Source organism: Haemorhous mexicanus, chromosome 11 (genome assembly GCF_027477595.1).
Source record: "Haemorhous mexicanus isolate bHaeMex1 chromosome 11, bHaeMex1.pri, whole genome shotgun sequence".
Lineage (NCBI taxonomy): Eukaryota > Metazoa > Chordata > Aves > Passeriformes > Fringillidae > Haemorhous > Haemorhous mexicanus.
In genome coordinates this window covers 17980017-18002011 of record NC_082351.1, presented here as the reverse complement: position 1 = coordinate 18002011, position 21995 = coordinate 17980017, and the positions used below count along the sequence as shown (strand labels likewise).

At 41.6% G+C, this 21995-nt stretch overlaps 1 protein-coding gene across 25 annotated transcripts in view; it reads left to right on the top strand.

Moving 5' to 3' along the window:
• MAGI1 (membrane associated guanylate kinase, WW and PDZ domain containing 1) overlaps nt 1–20809 on the top strand; it is a 337188-nt gene extending 316379 nt beyond the window's left edge. For 10 of the 25 annotated variants that reach the window (XM_059856737.1, XM_059856735.1, XM_059856743.1 and 7 more), the window contains 7 exons: nt 3395–3688; nt 6849–7052; nt 11559–11649; nt 11765–11828; nt 12810–12956; nt 14154–14292; nt 17941–20809. In XM_059856737.1, the coding sequence (XP_059712720.1) occupies nt 3395–3688; nt 6849–7052; nt 11559–11649; nt 11765–11828; nt 12810–12956; nt 14154–14292; nt 17941–18641 (1640 nt within the window). In that variant the 3' untranslated portion in view covers nt 18642–20809. Of the gene's footprint in view, nt 1–3394; nt 3689–6848; nt 7053–11558; nt 11650–11764; nt 11829–12809; nt 12957–14153; nt 14293–16267; nt 16384–17940 lie in introns of those variants that run through there. The other 15 variants (XM_059856758.1, XM_059856741.1, XM_059856760.1 and 12 more) reach the window with 9 other exon arrangements.
• The last annotated feature ends 1186 nt before the right edge of the window (nt 20810–21995 follow it).

The window sequence follows — 21995 nt, the reverse complement described above, 5'->3', positions numbered from 1 at the left end:
CTCTTCAAGCTTAGGCATCATCAGATAAACAGGCAGTGATGTACTTTGATCTAACAGAGAATCAAAATAACATTCAGGTTGGAAATTAGGTCCTCAGTGGAAGTTAGGACCAGAAGAGTACCTCTAAAATAGCTCTATGTTCTTAACCAGGCCTGAGCTCCTTCTGCACAATAATAAATGAATGTTCACATCTCATTTCTTCCTTTCTTCCCAATGTGGATTAAACACCAGGTTATGTCTCTCCTCTGACAGCCTGTCTTTAATTCCTGACCAAGGTCTGGTGTGAGAGAAGCTTTAGAAGAGCATTGGGAGGAAGGGGAAGGGCAGCTGAATTTTGTTATTGTTTTTGTGTGTAGATTTTCTATGCAGTTTTACAGCCTCCAGGCTAGAAATTACCATGAAAGATTTAGATGCATGAGATCTCTCTTGATATTTCATTCAGAGGCATGTTACTGCAGATCGAGCTATTTCTGAATCATTGCAAATGTGGACACTTACTCTAGGATAAATTATTCAGAATCCCTTCTTTCACCTTATATTTGCAGGCTTTTAAATTTCAGCAGAACTTTGTGGAGAAGGCTGTTCCTGAATTTTGGTCCCTTGTTCATCCTGTCATCTATATGCCAGTAGAAAAAGATGTTTCACCTAAATGAGTACTCTCTGTCCTGAGATTCATGTAGGGGAAATTTTATGCTCCTGTAATCTTACTATGAAGAATCCTATCTATTTATTACATACTTTTGAGTATATAAGTGCAGACAGGACTTCTATCCAAGGATATTTTAAAGTTTTTTGTTGTTGTTGTTGTTTTTTGTTGGGTTTTTTTTGCATAATGAAATTACAGGTTTAGATTTTGTTTGCCATCCATTTTCATGTTGATGCTTTTAAGATCTTCAACTTGATTTTGATTCACCAAATTGGAGAAGTGACCTGATTAGCAGAGGCAGCCATTCAGTGAGGACAAGTGCAATATGCTGCTCTCAGATGCACAAATGGGCTGTGGAGAACAGGCTGAGTAACAAGATGTGGAAGCTATTGTGGGCCACGAGCTTTATGCTGAGGTTGGCTCAGGTGAAGAAAAAGACTGTGCAGGGATGTAGGCAGGGGGAAACTCTCCTGATTTCCCAGCAGATGATGGCTTAGTGCAATATGGTCCAGCACTTCAAGAAAGACATATTTGAATTGGAGAGAGCCCAACTGGAGGGAGTCCAGAAGACCAGGGAAAATAAGGAGAGCTCTAGAAAACATGGTCTGAAAGGAAATATTGAACAAATTTGGATTCTTTAGCTTAAAGCAGAGGAGGGGGAGGAGGTATTAAACTTCCCAAGACTATAAGAGGCTGCTGCAAAGAGGAAGGGAATAATATGTTCTCCATATGCCTGTTAGATAGCACTAGAAATAATAGCCTTATGTAGCAGCAGGGAAGATTTAAGTCAGATATTGCAACCAATAGATTGCCTGGGGAGATATTTAACAGCTGATTAGACAAACATCTGTCAGGACTGATATTAGGTATAGTTGTCCCTCACTCGAGCAGAGTCTGGACTAAGCAATTTTTTTGAGATTTTTTTCAAGCCTTGTGGTAGCTGATTAGATTTTAAACTAATACCCCTTCCAACTTAAGTTGCTGTTAAACACTTGTTTAATATTAACATTAACAATGTTTAATGCCTGTACCAGACTGTACAGATGATAGTTGCTGGTTCTTCTATCCAGAAGTGCTTGCTTCACAAGTTGTTTTGCTCATGTTGAGAGATTGTTATTACTAAAGATCCCATTAATCAAATGCAATCGGTGCCCTAATTGATAGCTTTCAGTTTAAAACTACACAGAAGGTGGTGGTGTGAAATAATACTGCCTCTCCTTGTGGCTTGTTCATATATATGTACAACATACATGTGGTTGTACATATATAGCTGAGGTGGGGATGCAATAGCTAGAGAAGGCACCTTTGAACTAATGTAATCCAGGTTTAAAATGCCACAGAGCATCAGGCACACAGCACTGCACTGGTTTAACCAGGCTGCAGTTTGTCAGTGGATGGCTTTGGCTGAATGAGCCCACACAGGAGAGGGTGAGCAGTGTGGGCAGTTCCAATGAGCAGAGCTATTGAAAGCATGGCCATGGATGGACAGACTAAAGCAGGTGATTTTCTTTTACCCTTTTCTCAGTAGACACCTCTCTCCAAGCACTGTTAGGAAAATTAAGTCACAAACATCAGAGGTTTATGTCCAAAAAAGAGACAGAGGAGTCCTTTTACTTTATTTGAATAAAGGGAGAGACCATGGGACATTCCCCTGGGATCTCTCAAATTCTTGGAGGATGCAGCCTCCTTTTTATCCCAGTTTCCCGGCCACATTTCCCTTCTCTCTTTCCCCATTGGCTGAGGTACTTGATAGGTACAGACTTCCCAGAACACCTGATACCAGAGATTTCCCTCTAATGTATAACCCTCCCTTTTAATTTTTAATTCTTATGGAATTTAGGGGTTTTTCTTCCCCATTGTTTCTTTCACCTTTTCAATGTCTAATTTCATTTATCAGCAAACCTAAAGTTTATTTGTAAAAGCAAATATCTTTTTCCATTCATCAATCAGTGGAACCCTTCCCAGTGTTTCTTTTATCTCCTAGTGCTTATTTTATCTACCAGCAGACCCACAGCTTGTTTGTAAAGACAAATTTGCTGTTCCTCTCAGCACTAAATGGTGTATTGGGGAAGATGAAACAGAAAAGCCTTATAAATATGATTGCCTGGCAAAAGATTTTGAGAATTTAGAAACTATAAGCAAGTTTGAAATGAAAGCAAGCTTTGAGATACCTGAGTTACTGAACGTCTAGAAAACAATGGTGTGGCCAGCTGAAAATAATCCCCTTTTGATGAAACAATACCCTCTGCTTGCAGACAGGTCCAAAGGTCAGAGCAGACCCTACTAGCTTAGCAGAAAGAGTCCAAAGAGTAGTTTTTAGTTTTTAGAGTTTAAAATGTAACACAGTATGGTAATGTAATAATTCTTATAGGCTGTATGTAAATGCTATGAGATTTGTATCTTGTATTAGATTGCTTAGTGAGAATTAGAATATTCAACAGAGAAGAAAATTTATTGTATTGTAACAGGAACCTCACTCTCTTATCCTCTTTTACTCTTTACCTCTTATCCTCTCATCCTCTCTCTCCCTTTCTCTTTATCACTCTCTTTACTTCTCTTGGGCCTGCTCTGAGCTGTTCCTGGCAGCTCCCAGCAGGGCCCCTGCACCCAGGCCCCTTTGCAATAAACCCCAAGGTCCAAGACCTGGCTTCAGAGATCTCTCATCTCCGTCTGTCCTGACCATCCTGCCCACCATTGCTCCTACACTGGTGCAGCCTGCTCAAACACTCTTTCTTCTCCCCTCCCCAGTTCCCAAGGCAGAGAATGAAGTCCCATCCCCGGCCTCCTCCCACCACAGCAGCAACCAGCCGGCCTCGCTGACGGAGGAGAAGCGGACGCCGCAGGGCAGCCAGAACTCGCTCAACACGGTCAGCTCAGGCAGCGGCAGCACCAGCGGCATCGGCAGCGGCGGCGGCGGCGGCAGCGGCGTGGTCAGCGCCGTGGTGCAGCCCTACGACGTGGAGATCCGCCGCGGCGAGAACGAGGGCTTCGGCTTCGTCATCGTCTCGTCCGTCAGCAGGCCCGAGGCAGGGACGACGTTCGGTGAGTCCCGCGCATTTTTGGTTGCGCCTCCGGTGAGAGGCGAGGTTGGCGGCCCAAGGAGGTGGGTGGGGATCTGTGTGATTAAAAGTCATGAGCGTGGCCTGATTTATGTAGTTATAGCAAAAGCAAAGGCAAAGACTCAGTGGGTGTTTGGCTCCTGGGTGTTGTTCGGCACTGAGTTGAGAAAAGTGAAATGACTTTGTCCCAACTTGAAGAGCCAAAATGCGACCAATGGCAGTTCCTGATGCTCACTTTCTGGGAGAGCCTCTCTGGGGTTTGCTCTCAGAGGAGCAGCTGGGGATCCTCCCAGTGATGCTGTTTGCCAGTGCAGAAACAGAGCAGGTGGAATGAAATATGTCTCGTGATGGTGGAATCAAGCCAGTTGATTTAAAAGCAGTAACGCTTAAACTGATTAACTTCTCTTTGGCAATCAGGGTTACTCTGAACATCATTATGTTGTGAGCATGCTGGTAGCTGGAAAGTTTTAATTAATACTGCTTGCTGGTGAGACATAAAACGGGGAATACTGTTAAAAGAACAGGATGTTTCTTTTACCCATTTGACCTCTCCCCAAATGCATTTCTTCAGAGTAGGAAGAAATTAAGTTTAAGCTATGTCACACATAATATCCTGACCCAATAAAGGTGGTCATGGTTTCTGTCTCAAGGCAGTCTTTCTGCCAGGCAGATACCCATTTCCAGGGGTTGCTGCAGAGGATATGTACATAAGCTGGTTTTGCAAATATGCCCAGAACAGCCTGTTCTCAAGAAGAAGTGTCATTGCAAGGAAGAAACCAGTCAGAGATGCTATTTTCTATCCTTTCCATCTCCTCCAAAAGGAGGCCATAGGCAGCATCCACTTGTACTTTGAAAAGGAAGGTGTCCCCTTAGTCTGTGATAGGGATGGAGGGAAAGGAAGGTACTGTCCATCTTCACAGCACTTCCCACAGCAGTGCTGTGGTTTCCAGAGAAAATGCATTGCAGGCTCCCTGTGCAGCCTGAGTGCTCCTGGGGCACGCAGGTGCAAGAAGTGGCCTTTCCCTCATTCTCCCAGGCTTTATTTTCTGACGTTTCTTGCCATTGCCCATCAGTGACACCCTTAGTAATACATCAAGGGAGCACCACCACCTTTGCTGGTATTGATGTAGAACGGGCAGTTTCTAGCTCTGTTCTGGGCAGTCTGGCAGAGATTTCAAGGGGGAATTATGTATGACAAAACTAGTGCATTGAGTTCCATCAGTTCTCAGATTCTAGGCTCTCTCACACTTTCCTTGCTGCTGGAAACTGCTCTTCCAAGATAGTTTTGGTGCCAGGACACAGTGGTGTAATGTAAAACAGATTAAACTAAACACAGTCTAGAACAGAGGGTATGTTTTTATCTTCTGAATGGATTTGCAAACGTCTGTAAATAACTTTTACTGTATGAAGATTATGCTGTAACTCTTCTCTGCAGAGAAACCTTGACCTGAGGTTGTAAAAAGTTGTGTTTGCTTTAGCCCAAAATTCTTGCTAACTGGAAGTTTTCTGTGCAGGGCTCCCAAGGAGATCTGTTATCTGTGACTGTTTTTCCTTTAATTTTTTCAAGTATATTCAGTTTTTTCCTAACACTCCGCATGAGATGTGTTCCCTCTGCTGTCTGGTGCTTGCTCTGGACCTGCTCTGTAGTTTTTTTCTTTCATAGGTAGTATTTAGAGATGGGCCAAACTGTTTCTAAAACCCACCTGGGTCACTTTGGTGTGGGCTCTGTCATCTGTGTTTAGTGGATTGGATAGAGTAGAAACTCACATCCTCAAAACAGGATAAACTGCAAACTGGATGGGGCTTTGTATTACCAGAAAGAGAAACTTCCTAACATCATGGTAAAATTAAAGACAAAATAAAAAAAGAAAACTCCCTAATGTTTGTAACTAATATAACTAATATTAACACTTTCTGCCAGTTTTCATTGCATCTTTCCAACCTCACATATCCTTGTCTTAGCCTTTTCTTCTTTATGGTCTTTCTAGTGTTGTCATGTGTGTGTATCTCTAAAACTACTAACCAAATGAAGACTACAGCAGAGATGGGAAAGTGCATCTTGAGGGTGAATGTATTGTGGATGCAAAGTGTGAGATGACCAGTGCTGTGTGCCCCAAGGCCTCTTGCCCACTAAAAGGAGCTGTAGAAAAGCTCACTGGATTTATCTGAGTGATGTTGTGTATCCCCTGTGTCCCAGTTCTGCATGTTCTGGACAACCCAGTGTTTTTGAAACAAAACAACTGCATGGAACAGGAGGAGAATTTTGTCTCCAGAACACATTCATCCCAAAGTGCTCTCGCTCTGTGTGTCAGACATCTCAATGGTTTTGTGTGTGGTTTTAGAGGTATATTAATGAGGAGAACCTTGTTCCTTCTTTGTTCCTACCTGGTGCCATCTAAGATCATAAAAGAGGAAGGGTTAGTAGAGGCTGAGGTGGGTGCCAGCACCAAACAGGTTACCTTTGTCAGTCTTGGCCCATCTGTAGTGGTCCTGTGCCTTCCCTGGTAGTACCTTTATTCACAATGGAAGAAAAATGTTTCGTGTTGCTTCCCCATGCAGCGCTGGTAGAGTGGGTCTGTGTGGTAGATAGGGAGCCACACTCCCTCCTAGGCCTAGAATGATTTTATCTTTCTAAATTGAGAAAGAACAAAACATTGGCAGAAGCTTGAACAGCAGTTGGCTTAGAGAAGGACTGGAGAGGCTGACACTGATGTAATCTTGGAGGAGGAAAGTTGAGTTTTCTACAAACAGTTTCAATTTTTTTCTTCAAAAACAAAATCAGATTTGGGTTATGATGGAGCTGCTAAGTGCAGTTGTAGTCAATAAAAATTGCACCATTTATTAACAGAAATCCACTTGGGGGGAGTTTTGAGGGATTAACAAAACACCTTTTTGTGGAAGAAGTAAAGTGTTGTGCACTCAACTAGTTGATTGCCAATGTTTTGAACACTGGCAGCAAAGCTATCCTATAATAACTTTTGCTTGATGCATTAATTAATTAACCCTTAACCTTCTCTTTCCCTTTTCAACCCTTTTTTTCCTTTTCCCCTTCACCATATTCCCACATACGTAAACAATAAAAAAACCAACAAAACCAAAACCAAACCAAAACCAAAAAAACAACCCCCAAACCGATACAAAAGCGGGAAATGCATGTGTGGCCATGCCTCACAAAATAGGTCGGATAATTGAAGGGAGCCCCGCCGACCGCTGCGGGAAGCTGAAAGTCGGCGACCGGATCTTGGCCGTCAATGGGTGCTCCATCACCAACAAGTCGCACTCAGACATCGTCAACCTCATTAAGGAAGCGGGAAACACCGTCACCCTGCGCATCATTCCAGGAGATGGTAACGTATCTGTTTCCTGCTCTCTTGCCTCACCCTCTGCTTGGTTCTGTTCCCCGGGATTTTTCTGTCACGAGGAGCTGCAGAGCCATGGAGGGCTCAGTTTCCGCTCCCACTTTAGGAGTTGGCAGTGAGGGAGGTTGTGAGTCTCCCGTAGATTTATTTTTTGGTTTTTTTGTAGAGATGGTTGGTTTTTAACAGGGAGGTGCTAATTCAACAGTACAAAAAAAAAAGAATTTTGTGTTCCATGCATCTGCTTAAAATGATCTTCCATAAATTTGATGGATCTCTCGATACACTTTGGTTTGATTCTTAATTTGATAATGCAGCTTTAGAATATTTGGGAATCACTTGTTAGTATGTGTGATTCCTAAAGCTTTGTATAGACACAAGCAGGCTATAGAGTAAGGAGATCACAGAAAGAGATAAACACTTTGACATGTTTTAAGCTGTTTCAAAAGCAGATTTGCTTTTATTCTGGGTAAGTTGCTTTGGGAGCGAGCTCAGTACATTTTGAAATGACTGCTTAAATGGGGATGGTTCTGAAGTTGCATTTTCAGAGTTACCCTAGATAGGATCTGGCTGTTTCAGATGAGAGGGAATGTGCATATTCCCTAATATTAAGTTGACACTTGGTGCTGATTTAAGGTCACTGAAGTATTTAATAAAAATAAGGATCTGTGTTATGTATCAGTTCCATTAAATTAATCCCTGGCTTGATCCCCGGATAGGAACTGATCAGAAACCTGGTAAAGTATCTGCAGCAGAACTAAAATTGCTGTGGTTCTAAATTCTGAGTTTTTCCTTTGTTTATTGTGCTTCTGTGCCACGGATGGGTTCAAAGTGAGAGCTCGTTGGGCAGAAACCTTTCCACGTTGCTCCCCATAGACCAGGATGAGAAATTATCTGGTTATAAATTATTTCTGTTTAGGGTGATCTGTTTTGCACAAAAGCTTTATTTTCCTACTGTCTAGTGGGTACCAGGTCAAATGCTATATAATCCTCTGCTGCTTGGAGCAAATAGAGTGTTCATGAATAATAAAATGGCTGTGAATCCAGCTAACATCTGAGCTGGCCTGTGCATGCCTGTTTTGGAAGATAAACTGGGAGAAGAGTTGTTCATTACCTGTATTTTAGCCTCTGATAAAAAGGAAGGTGAATCTTTAAGCAAATAAAGTGGTTATTTTCTAAAATAGCAAAACCATCTGAGAACTAAGCAATTTCTAAATGATTTACGAATTTTTAAAGAATATAACCTCCTGACACAAATGCTGAGCCAGTCTTGCTCATGCAATGATGTGTCCCAAATATGTAAATTGCTTAGGTTAGGGAAACTTGTACCTGTGATTGACATCACGTATTCCTGAAGGAGATGGAAACCTGTTCTTTGGGGAAGGAATCAACTCTGCTTTCATAGCAATTCGGGCTTTAAGTCTTTTTATTTACTGTCACTTGGAAATTCCAAGTCAGAGTGTCAACTTTGCATAGTATTACCTGCATTTATTTTCCAAAAGACAGTAAGACCCAACACTCTCAAAATCTTTGAGGGGTTTGCTCTAAAACCCCATGAGATACAAGAAATCTGTCTCAGTGTTGTTTTCTTTTTGATGTCCTTGTGTGCTTTTCTTGATTTGTTGTTATCTTTTGTTTCTTTTTGAGTGCTTTTTTGGCAAATATAAATGGCCTGTGTGCTTCAAGGAGGGGGGACCATAAATCAGAAGCCAGTTGTCAGATAAACATGAAACTGAGGTGCATCACAAGACTCACAATAAACTCACACTGCTAATATCTTCTAACATTATTAAAAACACCAAGAGTTTTTGCTTTGTAATAAGTCTTGCACAAGTTAATTGCCACAGGTGACTGCAGGATTGTATTTGCAATGAAGTGATGATGCTTTACCACACTTCCAGCAGATTCAAGGACACAGGATGCTGGAACAGGACAAGCTTAGATTAGGCATGTAACTGGTGACAGAGAGTTTTAGGGCAGAGCAGGGCAAGGAATCAATGAAATATGTAGGGTTTAGAACACGCAATTATAATTGTACTAAAGATAATTTTTGCTATATTCTGTTGCAGTTTTGCATGGTGGCTGGCATGCGTCCTGAAGCAGTGTCTAAAACACTGGCAAAATTATGCACAACTCCTGACTCATGGGAGAGGGTGGGCTAAAGATAGATGGTACAGTGGTGTGAAGATACATCTGTACCAAAGATGTGTTGTTGCTCTGCTTGGTATTATTAGTGTGACCTACTAAAGGGTAGAAATCTTGCATTCTCTTTGAAGCCCATCTTCATCTGATCTCCAGATATTTGTGGGAGATTTCAGAGGCTTTTGTTCTGGATGAATACAGAACACTTAACCATGTTTTGGGGCTTTCTTATGTAGGAGACAGATTTTGACATCAAGGCATCTTTACAAAATAAACAGAATTATTTCTTAAACCCCAACAGTGTAACTACATGTAGAGACATCTTCTGACACAAGCCAGCTGTCAGTGGCACATCATCACAAGGGTGGGGTTTGGTCATGCCTACAGTGAGAGGTGCAGGCAGACCCAGGAGCCTCTCTTGCTCTCTGAGCTGCTGGACAGAAGCCAGCTCTGGTCTGGAAGATGTTTCAGCTCCATATGCTGAGGGTTTGGGCATGTTAACTTGGACACAGCACTGCAGGCAAAGGAGCTGTGTTCTTGTTGCACCCATCTGTTTAAGTGGTTCTTCTTTTTCTTTGTCCCTTTTCCTGAATTTCCCTTGACATGCAAATAGCTGCAGAAAGGAAAAAAGCCTCCCCTTGTCTAGATTTCTCCAGAATTAATATCAATCCATGAACTAAATGAAGTTAAACTCCCAGGATCCACCACATCTTAATTCAGGCAGAAACCCTCCTATTGCTGCAATTTTGTACTACAGCTGGACTCTGTTTAATAATGGTCAATTTCTCCATAGCCAATAAAATGAATTAGTGGATGCCTGTAGCTTGAGAGGCAAACAAGGGCAGGGTTAGAAGGCCTTGTAATTTTATGTTGGAGACCCAGATGTTTCCATCCAGTTTTTGTCACTGTTGTCTTAGTGGCTGTGTGTTCAGTTTGGATTTTGGTCTTGAAAGGTGGATCATGGTCAGTATTTTGTAGGTACTTGCACTCTGTGGATCTCTCCTGAGTACAGTGGGTATAGACACAAAGAGGGGGTCTCCTGTGTACAGAGCTGCTCTGCAAAGGAGCAGCTGCCTGCCACTGCAGTGGCTTTAGCTGGGAATGCCATGTCTGATGAGTGGTTGTTTCTGCTGCTCTGCCCATTATTCTCCAAGTGCAAACAACATAACTGTTGAGCATTTTGTGTGGTTAAGCACCATCAAGGTACATGGAGTACCACGGAGACTTCTCCTGAAGTCAAACTGCCGCAGGAGAGGAGGAGTGTTTTCAGGAACTGCTGGCTTTTGGAGCAATTCAGCATTTGAAACTGTTCAGTACTAATATCAGTTCAGGATTGGTACAATATATAGTTCTGGAAAATCTGTTGAGTTCAATACAGAAGAGTTCTGGGTCTGTGTTGCTAATTATCGGGTAATGGGATCGACATGACCTTAATTTTAGGCAGAATTTTAAGTGAGTTTGCAGTTAACTCTGGTCCTGCTGAAGTCTGTGATGCAGCTGCAGAATGGCAAGGGGAATATTCTGCCCTGCCAGACTGTGAGGGACTCCTACATAGTCACTTTTCAGCTGTGGGAGGCAGGAGACAGGACCTCTCCTTGGAGCCCCTCCTTCCATGCCTAAAGAAATCTGCAATTTGCACAGGCTGATGCTGGGCTGAGAGCCCTTTACCATGGCAGAAATTAAGCTTAGAAGTTACTCCTGCTCCCTGTATTCTTTCAGTGCACCCTTTTGTAAGAGTTACCCAGAGTTATTGGTGCATTTGGTACTGGTGGCACCACATTCCTGCTTCCAGTGCTGAGGCAGCAGTGGGTTGTATTTCAGAGAAGGGTTTCAGTAAATTTGGGTTTCAGCCACATTCAGTATCATCTTGTGAGGTATTGGATAAGAGCCATATCTCAATTCTACTGGAGATTGCAGTTTCTGATGGAAGAAGGACTGATAAATTTATAATCCCTGGAATAGTTATTGATACTATAAAATTAATCCACCCAAGCTACAATATTTAGAGACAATATTTAGCTACAATATTTAAATTCATGTATTTAGACAATAGACAAAACTTTGTTCAATCCTTCATCTATAAGTGGGTCTTCATGAATGTATCTAATGGTCTGGGGGGGTTCCAATCCAGAGGTCCAAATTTAATTTTTTTCTTTCATTTTCCAGTTGAGTGTACAGTTTCATATACATACTTATTATATTAATTTGGGGAATTAAGAAATTTGATCCCATCTCCAGTTCTGTAAAAACAATGTAATGTTGCTTTTCCGTGAAATGCTTTTGCAAAACTCTTCTTTTGTTTCAGTGAATAGCCCATGGTCTTCCCTCATAATAAAAACAAAATCTATTTTGCAGAATCCTCCAATGCTACTTTATTGACCAATGCAGAAAAAATTGCTACAATCACAACCACACATACTCCTCAGCAAATACCACAGGAGACCAGGTCAGATTGTTTTCCTTGAGGAGAGCATCTCGACATGCTCTCTCTTCAGTTACTTCTTCATCACTTTCACGTCCCATGAGCTGTATTTTTCCTCTCTCCCTCTCATTCATTGCAGCAGGAACAACACCAAACCAAAGCAGGAATCCCAGTTTGATTTCAAACCACCCCAAGCAGCACAGGTAAGGAGTACCTCTCTAATTGTTTTGCTTACCACAGACTGTTGTTTCCAATCTGCTTGAGGGCTGTGTTTAAATAGTACCCTTGAAAATTCCTACTGAGAAGCTGCTCTCCCTCAGTCTGCTGAAAAGAAAGAGGATTTTTCTGATTAGTTTCTCAATATGTGTTGCTGTTGTTTCAGCTGAGAAACATTTCCAACACATTCTCATAGAGACTTTGAGGGAGTAAAATTAAAGAAAAAAAGAGCTGACATTTTTAGGGCAGTAATAATTTTTGTTTGTGTATTGAATTGTCTGTTGTGAGGGGCCTCTCCAGAAAGTATTGTTGTGTGCAAATGAGAAATTCAGAGAATAAAAAAGAGGAAAACTTAATAAGGGGCGATAGCTGGAGCGTTCCAGCTTGCACAGACGGTATCTTATTAGAGAGATTATCTATCTCCCTGTTAACTTTCCTTGCCACTGGCCATCCCAGAAGTAACTTCTTCCATTAGAGACTTCAAAACATCCCCGTAATATCATTTGAGAAAAACAATGCAAAGGCTTCTGAGCTTCTTGCAAAGAAATAAATGATGTGGTAACAACACAAAAAGCCAGCACCATGGCACAGGCTCACCCCAGGTGCCATCAGACGCTGCACTAAAGCTGGCACTGGAAGGGAGGTTGTCCTTGCCTTTAAAGGTTGGTAGAACCTTTAACCACCTTCCTAAGATGTCCCCTCCTGCCCTGGGCACAGGAGGTGCTGTGTAACAGGGGTGCCCAGAAATGCACCGCAGGACATGGCCAAGCCCACTCATTCCAGCAGCCCTTCATCAGCCACCAGAAGTCCAAATTGCAGAGTGGGGTCTGAGGAAGCAGCAAATCCTGGTCTGCATGTGAAAATTCAACTGATTTTCCATTTTTAATTATTGCTTGAATAATTCCAACATGAGAGCAGAGCAGTATTTGACTTTCTGTTCAATCGGGTGTTTGCTGTCTTCTCTCCAGCAGGACCAAGACTTTTACACTGTTGAGCTAGAAAGAGGAGCCAAAGGGTTTGGCTTCAGCCTGCGAGGTGGCCGGGAGTACAACATGGACCTGTACGTGCTGCGGCTCGCTGAGGACGGGCCCGCCGAGAGATGTGGGAAAATGAGGGTATGCACAGAGTGCCTTTAAAACCACCTTGCTTTGGAATGAGCTGACTTCCCTGCCTCTCCCTTCTGCTGTTCTAGCTGAAAGGGAAATTAAATGTGAACTGAAAGGGGTTTCTGTTTGCTTCTGCTGAAGGCGTCTGTCACTCTTGGTGCGCAGTCTATAGCAGTGTGTTTTCAGTTGAAGACTTCACTCCCTTCTTCCAATGCTGCTTTCCAAACTCTAGTACGTGATCTGTTGTTAATTGCCTAAGGGCACATGTAGCAGTGAAAATGGAACAGCCACAGTCTTTGCCTGCTAATGGGCAGAGAGGGGACAGAACATGTCTATGGCCCGTGGGTTACAAAATTACAATGTAGGTTCTGATTAACATTAATTGTTAACTTCACATATCAGCTGAATGACAAACATTATATAACAAGGGCATATGTTATAAAATTCCTACTGAAAAAATAATTTGACAGGTTTTATGTAGTCCTTGGACCTTTCTTAGACAATTCATTATAACTTTCCCATATACGTCATTGTCTCCAGATATGGCATGTGAAGGGCATTTTCAAAGTTCTTGTGCTAGGGGTAGATCTATGGGTCCAAAATTTTTGCTCATGAAAATATGATGCAAAATCAGTGCTGCCCTGTGGAAGTCAGTGTTTTGATGAGCTCTTTCACACCCTGTTTTCTTCTCCTGATAAATTATTGTATTTACAGAATCAGCTTTGCTGATTCATAGTAGGTATCTATATCCAAGTTATATATCTATATCAAACTATCTACTAGTTTATAGATACCTACTACTAGTAGGTATCTATATCCAAGTTAGAAACTGACCTGAAAAAGCTCTGTGAACATCCCAGTTGGAGCAGACTGTGAAACAAGCAACCGCTTTGACTAAAAACTTTGCAAATAATCAAAATTAAGTAAAATAGCACCAGTTCTAACAGTGCACTTACTATTGAGCAATACAGTAATTGCAAAGTGACTTTCAGAACAGCAGTGAAATATTTTGATACCTCAAGCTTTCTCCATCATCTTCATGTCTCCAGACCCCTTCACAGTGGGCACTCACTGGAAGGAGTTGGGCATGTTTAGCTTCACCTGATGCATAGTTGTTCCAGCTTTGCTATGGCCACTCTTGTGGTGTGCTGGTAGGGACCCTCGTAGGACTTGTTTCTAATCATAATCTCTTTATTACATTGGCAGATTGGTGATGAAATCTTAGAGATCAATGGAGAAACTACCAAGAACATGAAGCATGCTCGGGCCATCGAACTGATTAAAAATGGTGGCCGCAAGGTCCGCCTGTTTCTGAAACGTGGAGATGGCTCTGTCCCAGAATATGGTGGGTCAAACTATGAAAACATTCCTTTCTTCCCTGGCATCACTCCATGAATATTTGTCTCAAGATCTGAAGCGGGAATTCTTTTTTATTTTCCTTTCTCACCAGTGTCTTACCAACCTTTGCAACATATAATTGCCTCGCTTGTGCTGAATTTTCTACACATTTCATCCTTTGCTTGCTTCCATGGACTTGGGGCGCAGTGTAAGGCAAGATCATCATAGCAGTATTTTTTGGTGATCAGAGAGGAAAGCAAAACAAAACAAACCTTATTGTCTTGTCCAGCCAAAAAAGGAATGTTATTGAACTGTGCCAAACTGTTTCTCAGCGGCTGAATTGTTGTTTCACATAGGTCTCCTCTTCTAACAATGCAAAAACTGGGATCCCGAGTTGCTATTCTGAAGCAGTGATTTATTTTTTTGGTTAGGTTTTTCTCTTAGTTCCTGTCTGTATCCATAGACATGATGCCGAGATGGCTTATGAGATTTTTGCCTTTCCTTAATATTTATGTAAATATTTATAAAGTTATTTGAGAAAAAGAAGGGAGAAAAAAAAAAGCTTTACTGCAAAAATATATTGATTTGGCCTCCTGAGCCCTTTTCTCCCCCCTTAAACAGTCTGCTGGTTTCAACTAGTTCATTTGTAAGGTCTGAAAAGGTGAGGAGGTTATGAAAAGGTGCTCTCGTGTCTGTCTTGGGGGAAACAGTCAGTCCTCGTTTCTTACTAAGAATTGCATTAGATTTCCTTTTCTTCCCCTGGAGGTTGGATTGCTGGGTGGCTTAACTTAGCACACTATTTAATATTATAATTATGTCTTATTTATTTGAGATAATTGTCATATATTGTGCCCTCGATGGAGGGCTACTCCCAACCAAAGGTCTTTGAGGTTTCTATAGAAACTGATGATTGAAGGGATGTCCTTTATACTTTCCTCCCTGTATTTGGGTTATTTCTGTGTCAGTGAGTTCTGTGTTTATCATTCTCTCCATGCCCTAACACCAGAAACAAAACCCTTCTGCACAATTTATGAACTAGATTTTATTTTCATTTACTGTACTGTGTTTGAGAGTTTCTGCTCAGTCTGCTCATTATTTAACTTAAAATGACCAATTCAGAGTATAACCAACAAACAATTGAAGTGTTTAACGATATGGAAGGGAAGTTGTGGGTTTACACTTCTGTAATATAAATAGCACACCAGAAGGTTCAATGATGGCACTGAAATTCTGTAATGTTCTTTCTACTTTTGTCTTTTCCTATACTCCTTTGGATGTACAGTACTGTATCATATGCTAGACTGCATAAATACCCTGTAAATTAAGTGCTTCACTTCTCAAAGCATATGTCTGTTGCACTGAGGATGGAAATCCATCACCAATTTTCTTTTGGCTAATGCTAACCACTAAACGTTCGTTCTCCAAGCAAGGATTTAATATACAGGGGTTGCACTACTGTAAAGAATATCCTTGTAACATTTGGGACTCCTTTCTCTCTTCATTCTGTTCGCTGCAGTCGCAAATGGTTCCTCTAATAATGTTAAGTTCCAATATTTTTCTGACTTGATTGGAACGTGCTTCTCTATGAGGCTGTATATTTTTGTAATGAGTTTTGTACTTATTTTTAATGTTGTGGTCTCTGGTGGACTTTATTTTTCGTTGTTGTTTGATTGTTACTGTTTTTTCTATGACATTCTGTGTCGCTGTTCCAGCTGTCTTTTAGAATGGATGCTCTCGTTGTCTGGGTTATTGAATCACCTCTTAGATGTCTCTTTATGTCACAATAATAACAACTGCTGTCTTTGCAGCCTTATATTTGGGTGAAGCCTAGACAATCTGACTGGAAAAATAAACTTTCTTTATTCTAAGATAAAATATGAAGATTTTTCTTTCTTTCATCTTTATTATAGGGAATCTAAATTTTCTACTTTTCTCTTTCTCTTTCTCCTACTTTTCTTGGTGCTGGGCTCTTCCTTCCTCAGCGATGATACCTCCTAATATCGCTGCATGTATGAGAAATGACAAGCTCGGGGAGTCTTGCTTCTACCTTATGGGCCATAATCAAACTACGGTTTGTAGCTAAAATCAATATTAGGTGTTTTTGTGCTGTGGCCTAATTCCCTCACATTGCTTTTCTGCTTCGCTATATTCTATATGTACAGCAATTCATCCCGAACACCCTGCGTCCCCCAGATTGTAAGTACACACATCACAGGACATGTTTGAACCTCGCTTGTACCTTGTGTGAGAGGCAGGTTGCCATAAGCCACGTGCTTACAGCCACAGGAAAGCAGCGTGGTCCCATCCCCAGCTGTGGCCTCAAAGTGCTCATAGAGCAAAACTGCCCACACGTGAGTTGCAACATGGGTTTCACTTGGAATTCACAAAAATCACAGCCCGTGCACACACCAACCCTCCCAAGCTCAGGACTGGAAGTGCCATCAAATGGGAGACACTTGGCGTGATGGCAGGAAGAATATAGAGTGTTTGGCTTGGTGGGAGGGAAGGCAAAAAGGAGAAGAAGAGGGGGAAAAGAGAGAATCTGTCCTCACAAGTGTTTGTGAGGGTTTTCAGTCATTGCCATCAAGGCATTCCACCTCAAGGTGGGTGTCGGGGTGCAAGTGTAAGGAAGTGGCTAATGCCAACCAAGCTGCCGCGAAGGAGTTACTTTAAGAAAGAAAACAATAAGCAAATAAAAGCAGCACTTGCATTAAGGCAGTGCAGCTACTTTAATGTTTTTGATGTTTGTAATGAATCATTCATAAACATCCGTTACAAATGACGGGAATAATTGTAGCCTAGCTGCAGCGCAGGGCTGGGGTTTAGTTTGGATGTTCTTTTTCTACTTCTGCTTTGCAGTTTGTCTTGCAGAGGCAGCTCAGCTGTATTTTACCTCAAATAGTACATGAAAAATAATGAACTGGAGATTAGATTTGAATCAAAGCCATCCTACATATTACAATATCTTTCCATTGCTTTGATATGAAAAAATCATAACTACTGTCATCGTTGTTTGAATCATTGTGGCAAAACCAAAAATCTACCCTAGGACTTTACATAACATGGTAGAACAAAGTGAGATTAAGCTATACCTTAAATGAAATGGAAATGGCATGATTACAGTCTAATTCTCGCACCTTCAAAATGTTATTTTACAAGGTGAAAACTTAATAATCAATTCTATTTTCTGTACGTTTTCTGCTATTTGAACTGAGGCCTCCCACACCTGGAAGGCAGTTCTTTATAATGTCTTAAAAGACAAAAATTGTTTCCTAACGGCCCTCTTTATTGGAAGCTATTAAAAAAAACCAGCCAACAACCTGAACTACAATGGTTTTTTTCCACTGGAAAGAATGTAGTATAACTGAAACATTATGAATTGGGCTCGGGGAGAAATGTAAAGTGCCCCATGCCCAGAAGAGCATAAAGATGAGATCAGCTTGGACCAAAACATGGCTAACGATCAGAGCAGCACCAGTACTAACCTGTAACTCCCGATGTTCACAGTTAAATTAACAAAAGCTTCGGTTAGCCTTCGCTGACTGCTTTAACAGTTGTTTGTTTTTGTCACTAATGAAGTCTGAAGAGTGCTAAGTGGTGTCACAGCGCCACGGAAGGCATCAATACCAAACCCTTTGCTGTTATTTTCTTTCAGACCCCAGCAGTGACAGGAACAGTCCCGCCACAGGTTCACAAAATGTATCGGAAATGAAACCCGCGCCATCCGACCGACGGCAGCACCCATCATCGGAGTCCAGTTATCCACCAGACCTTCACAAATCATCACAACATGGGGACAAGCGGACTTACGTTAGAGACCTAAAAGGCAGCAGAGAGTTTAGCAGACATCCCAATGAACACCACACTTGGAATGGGACTTCTAAAACCAACGACCACGTGCCAGGCAGGAAGGTGGAGAGGTCGCCGGAGAGGAGGCACGAAAGGCAGCCAGAGAGGGCGGTGGTGAACGGGCAGAAGAGGAGGTCTCCTGAAAAGCGCAGGGAAGGGACAAGGAGCGCTGATAACACTTTGGAGAGGCGGGAGCGGCTTGAGAGGAGGAGAGACCTCTCTCCTGAGAGGCGCCGAGAGCGGTCGCCCGGCCGGCGGCGGCGGTCGCTGGAGAGACTCACGGAGCCCAGGAGGTCCCCTGAGCGGAGAAGAGAGAGCTCCCTCGACCGACGGGCCAAGTCGTCCGACCGGCGGAGGGAGAGGTCGCCCGAGAGACGGCTCAGGGAGGAACGAGTTGGCCACCGGGAGAGGGAAGAGCCCGGCTGGAAGCACGAGCCCAGCCGCAGGCACCCGCCCGAGCAGCGCAGGCGGCTCTACAAGGAGTGCAGCACCGACCTCAGCATCTGAGGGGCTCCCCGGGGTCCCCGTCGCCTTCCCCACACCAAGGGAGCAGAGGAGTGAAACCAACCTGGCTTTCGCAGGCGACGAGACGTCCGCCACCTGCTGATCCTACAAACCGTTTATGCAGATGAAATCTTAAAACAAAAAAAAAAAGCGTTGTGCCTGATGTATAATATTAAAGAAAGTATTTTTCAGTGTATTCTTTTTTTTTAATTACTTGCCAAATGTTGGTCCTAAAGGATTATAAAATTTTGTTTCTACATTCTTTGTAGATTTCTTAAAAATAATCCCTTTATTGGGCTACTTTCCCCCCCTCCCCAATATAGTAAGTGGGGGTAGCCAGTAATATAATATAGGCAAAGGATTTTATGACCAAGTTTGAATAATTTGATCCAGACTGTTCTCTAGTGACTCACTGCTACACTGTATGTAGAAAATTTTTTAAGGGTTGGGGGTGGGGAAGGAAGAAAATTGTTCATCTCAGTAGGAATGGAGCGCTCCTGCTGAAGGAATTAAAAAGGAAAGAGACAAATGTTCCTAAAATTGCAAGAACTGTTTGAAGAGACTACTGTTTCAATGAAGGATATTTATAATAATAATAAATAATTAAAAAAAAAAAAAAAGCAACCAAACCCACACAGCACAAGACGATTTACAATAAGTAATTTGTAGTTTGTTCCATGAACAGTTTATACTTTCAGGCCCCCTGGACAGGATGCGCAGAGGCAGAAGGACTGGTCAGCACCATGCCTGTGTCACAAGCTAACGTGAACTGTTGAGCTCTCATTAGCCTCAGCAACATGTAACGATGATCTGTCATTCAGGCAGCAGCCCTGCTCATCTCCCAGCTGTATATGGACAGCAACCCCAGCATGCATGGTATTGTGTATCTGCTTGGAAGCAAGGGGAGGGATTGGGATTCTGGGACAAGGCACAATGCAGTGGGAGCACAGTCCCCCTGCTCGGAGTAGGTGTATTCCTTCTGCTCAGGCAAAACCAGTGGGCTTTTATTTTGCCAAATTCCAAAAGCTCTCAGTTCTTCTTGCTCTGTATTGAAAGGGTTGGTTTTTCGTTGTTTTGCTGGTTCATCCTTACTGAGACAAAAGGAGTGCACTTGCTGGGGAGGGAAAACAAACAGGAAAAAAAAAAAGAAAAGAAAAAAGTATCAAAAGAAAATCACAGGCTAAAAGAGGCAATCACTGGGACAACCTGGTTGTGGAAGCCTATCCATACCTGATTATATGCTGTAAATTTGAGTCTAAGAACAGCAGCAAAAGAGAAACCTGCAAGTTTCTAAGTTGTATTTTTAAATTTGCAAGCTGTGTGGTAAGTCTGCTGTAGCATTGGTCTAAGATTTAATGGATTACTGCCTAGCTGAGCCAAAATGTTTGCCGTTACTGTTGGACCACTAAAGTAAACTGCTGCTTTTTCCAGTGCATTGGTGTGTACATGTATACTGACTCACATCCTCCATATGAACACAAAACCATTGCAAGTCTATCACTGTTGTTGCCATGGTACTGTAAAAACAAAACCAAGAAAGAAGATGGCCAATCATTGTGTGTACAGTTGAAATTGTAATTAATAGAGCCTGTTGGAAAAAAACCACAAAACTGTTGCCTTTTTCTTGTATAAAAGAGGATTTATGACAAAATTTAGGTGTGAGGAATGTGATTAAGTGTTTATATTTCTAAAAATGGAAAAAATTTGATTCAGGGGATATATTTTAATGTAAACTGAATCAGGTATGTAAAGCTGTTTTAAAATGGGAGACTGTATCAGTAATTCTAAAGCTTTTGTTGGTTTGAAAATATCTTTTCTTTCTTCATGGTGGGCCTGCTTATGTATTATTAAGCACTTGTATGCAGTCTATATTCTCCAATCATCATTTCTTGCAACATGCTATAGGCAAAATGCTCTTTTCTGTGTTGATGAAAAGCAGTACGTGGGCCAATCTTTTTTATAAAACACTATGCATATATAAATACTACATTGTTCATAGCTTTATTTGACTTAATTGGGTTTATACATAACACTAGGATGAGTAGATGTGGACTTACCCAGTAAGAGCTTCTTTCCTTGGAACAGACACTATGTATATGATGTAGCAACAAAGAAGGAGAAAGTCTGTGAATGCTATTTTTATTATCAAATAAAGTTTTCCATACAAAGCATGCATGCGAGTGTAGTGATAAGATAAAGGAAGAACCACACCTTAATGTTACTTATTCATCCCTGCCTAAATTAATAAAACCATAGGTTATGGTCGCCAAGGGCCATCTATTAAATATGTATTAATCAGCCATTAAATATGTATTATCATTTGACAAGCCTTAAAGTAAAGTTTCCCAGTCTTCCAGGATAAAATTTCTTCCCCTAAAGTAGTCAGAAACTGAAGGTTTAGGTGAAGCAGGGTCTGTAATTGTCTCTGAGATTTGTGTCATTGATTCTTCATAACACATAAGCACGTGTAGCCAGAGAAAGTCAAGGCAGCAACTGCTCAGTGGAGGTTGTTGGTGCCATATATATTTATATATATCACATATATATATATGTGTCTGTCTGATGTAAGTATATATACATACACACACACACATATATATATACACATCACCAAGGCTTTAGGTCTCCCATCTCTGAGTTCTTAAAATGTAGAAAGACTTTTAAGGTTGAAAAATGTTTCTATTACACAGATTTTTAAAACAACTTTTAAATCTTGCACAGCTTAACAGGCTCCACTCATCTGTTTATCTGAAACTTCAAGCAACCTGCTGGGAGTCCTGGCAGCCAGAGAGAGGCGATGGTGAAGGATTTGTATTTCCAGTCACAGGGATTTGTCTGGTGCAGCCTGAGTCCTTGGGGGTATGGAGGGGTCACTGAGAAAGTGTTTGGGTATTTTAAATTTTACTCTCTTATGATGATCAATGCCTTTTTACTCTGAAACCATTTTGTTCTGGCGTGCTTTGGGTAAGCATTTGCACCTTCTGCTGTTTTTCTTCTCCTTGTTCATGTTATAATTTAAATGATCTTAAATAGGTGAGTCTCCAGCTTTGGAAGTGTTGAGTCTCAGCTAAAGATATTACATAGATAATACCAAAATTACAGAAACATTTAATTTTAAAAATACTGCAAGTTACAAAAAAACAAATTCAAAATGCCTTTTCAGTGGTGGCATCCTTTCTAGTGCTTCCAAATCCCCTGAGAGCTGGAGCCCTGCTGTGCAGCATGAGCATTGCAGCTCCATACTCTGTGGTTCAGCCTTAGCCACTTTAATTAATTTCAGCCTTACTTTTGACCAGAAAATATTTTTCAAAACTTCTAAAAATGAAAAGAACCTCTTTTTAGATTGTAACTTGGCTC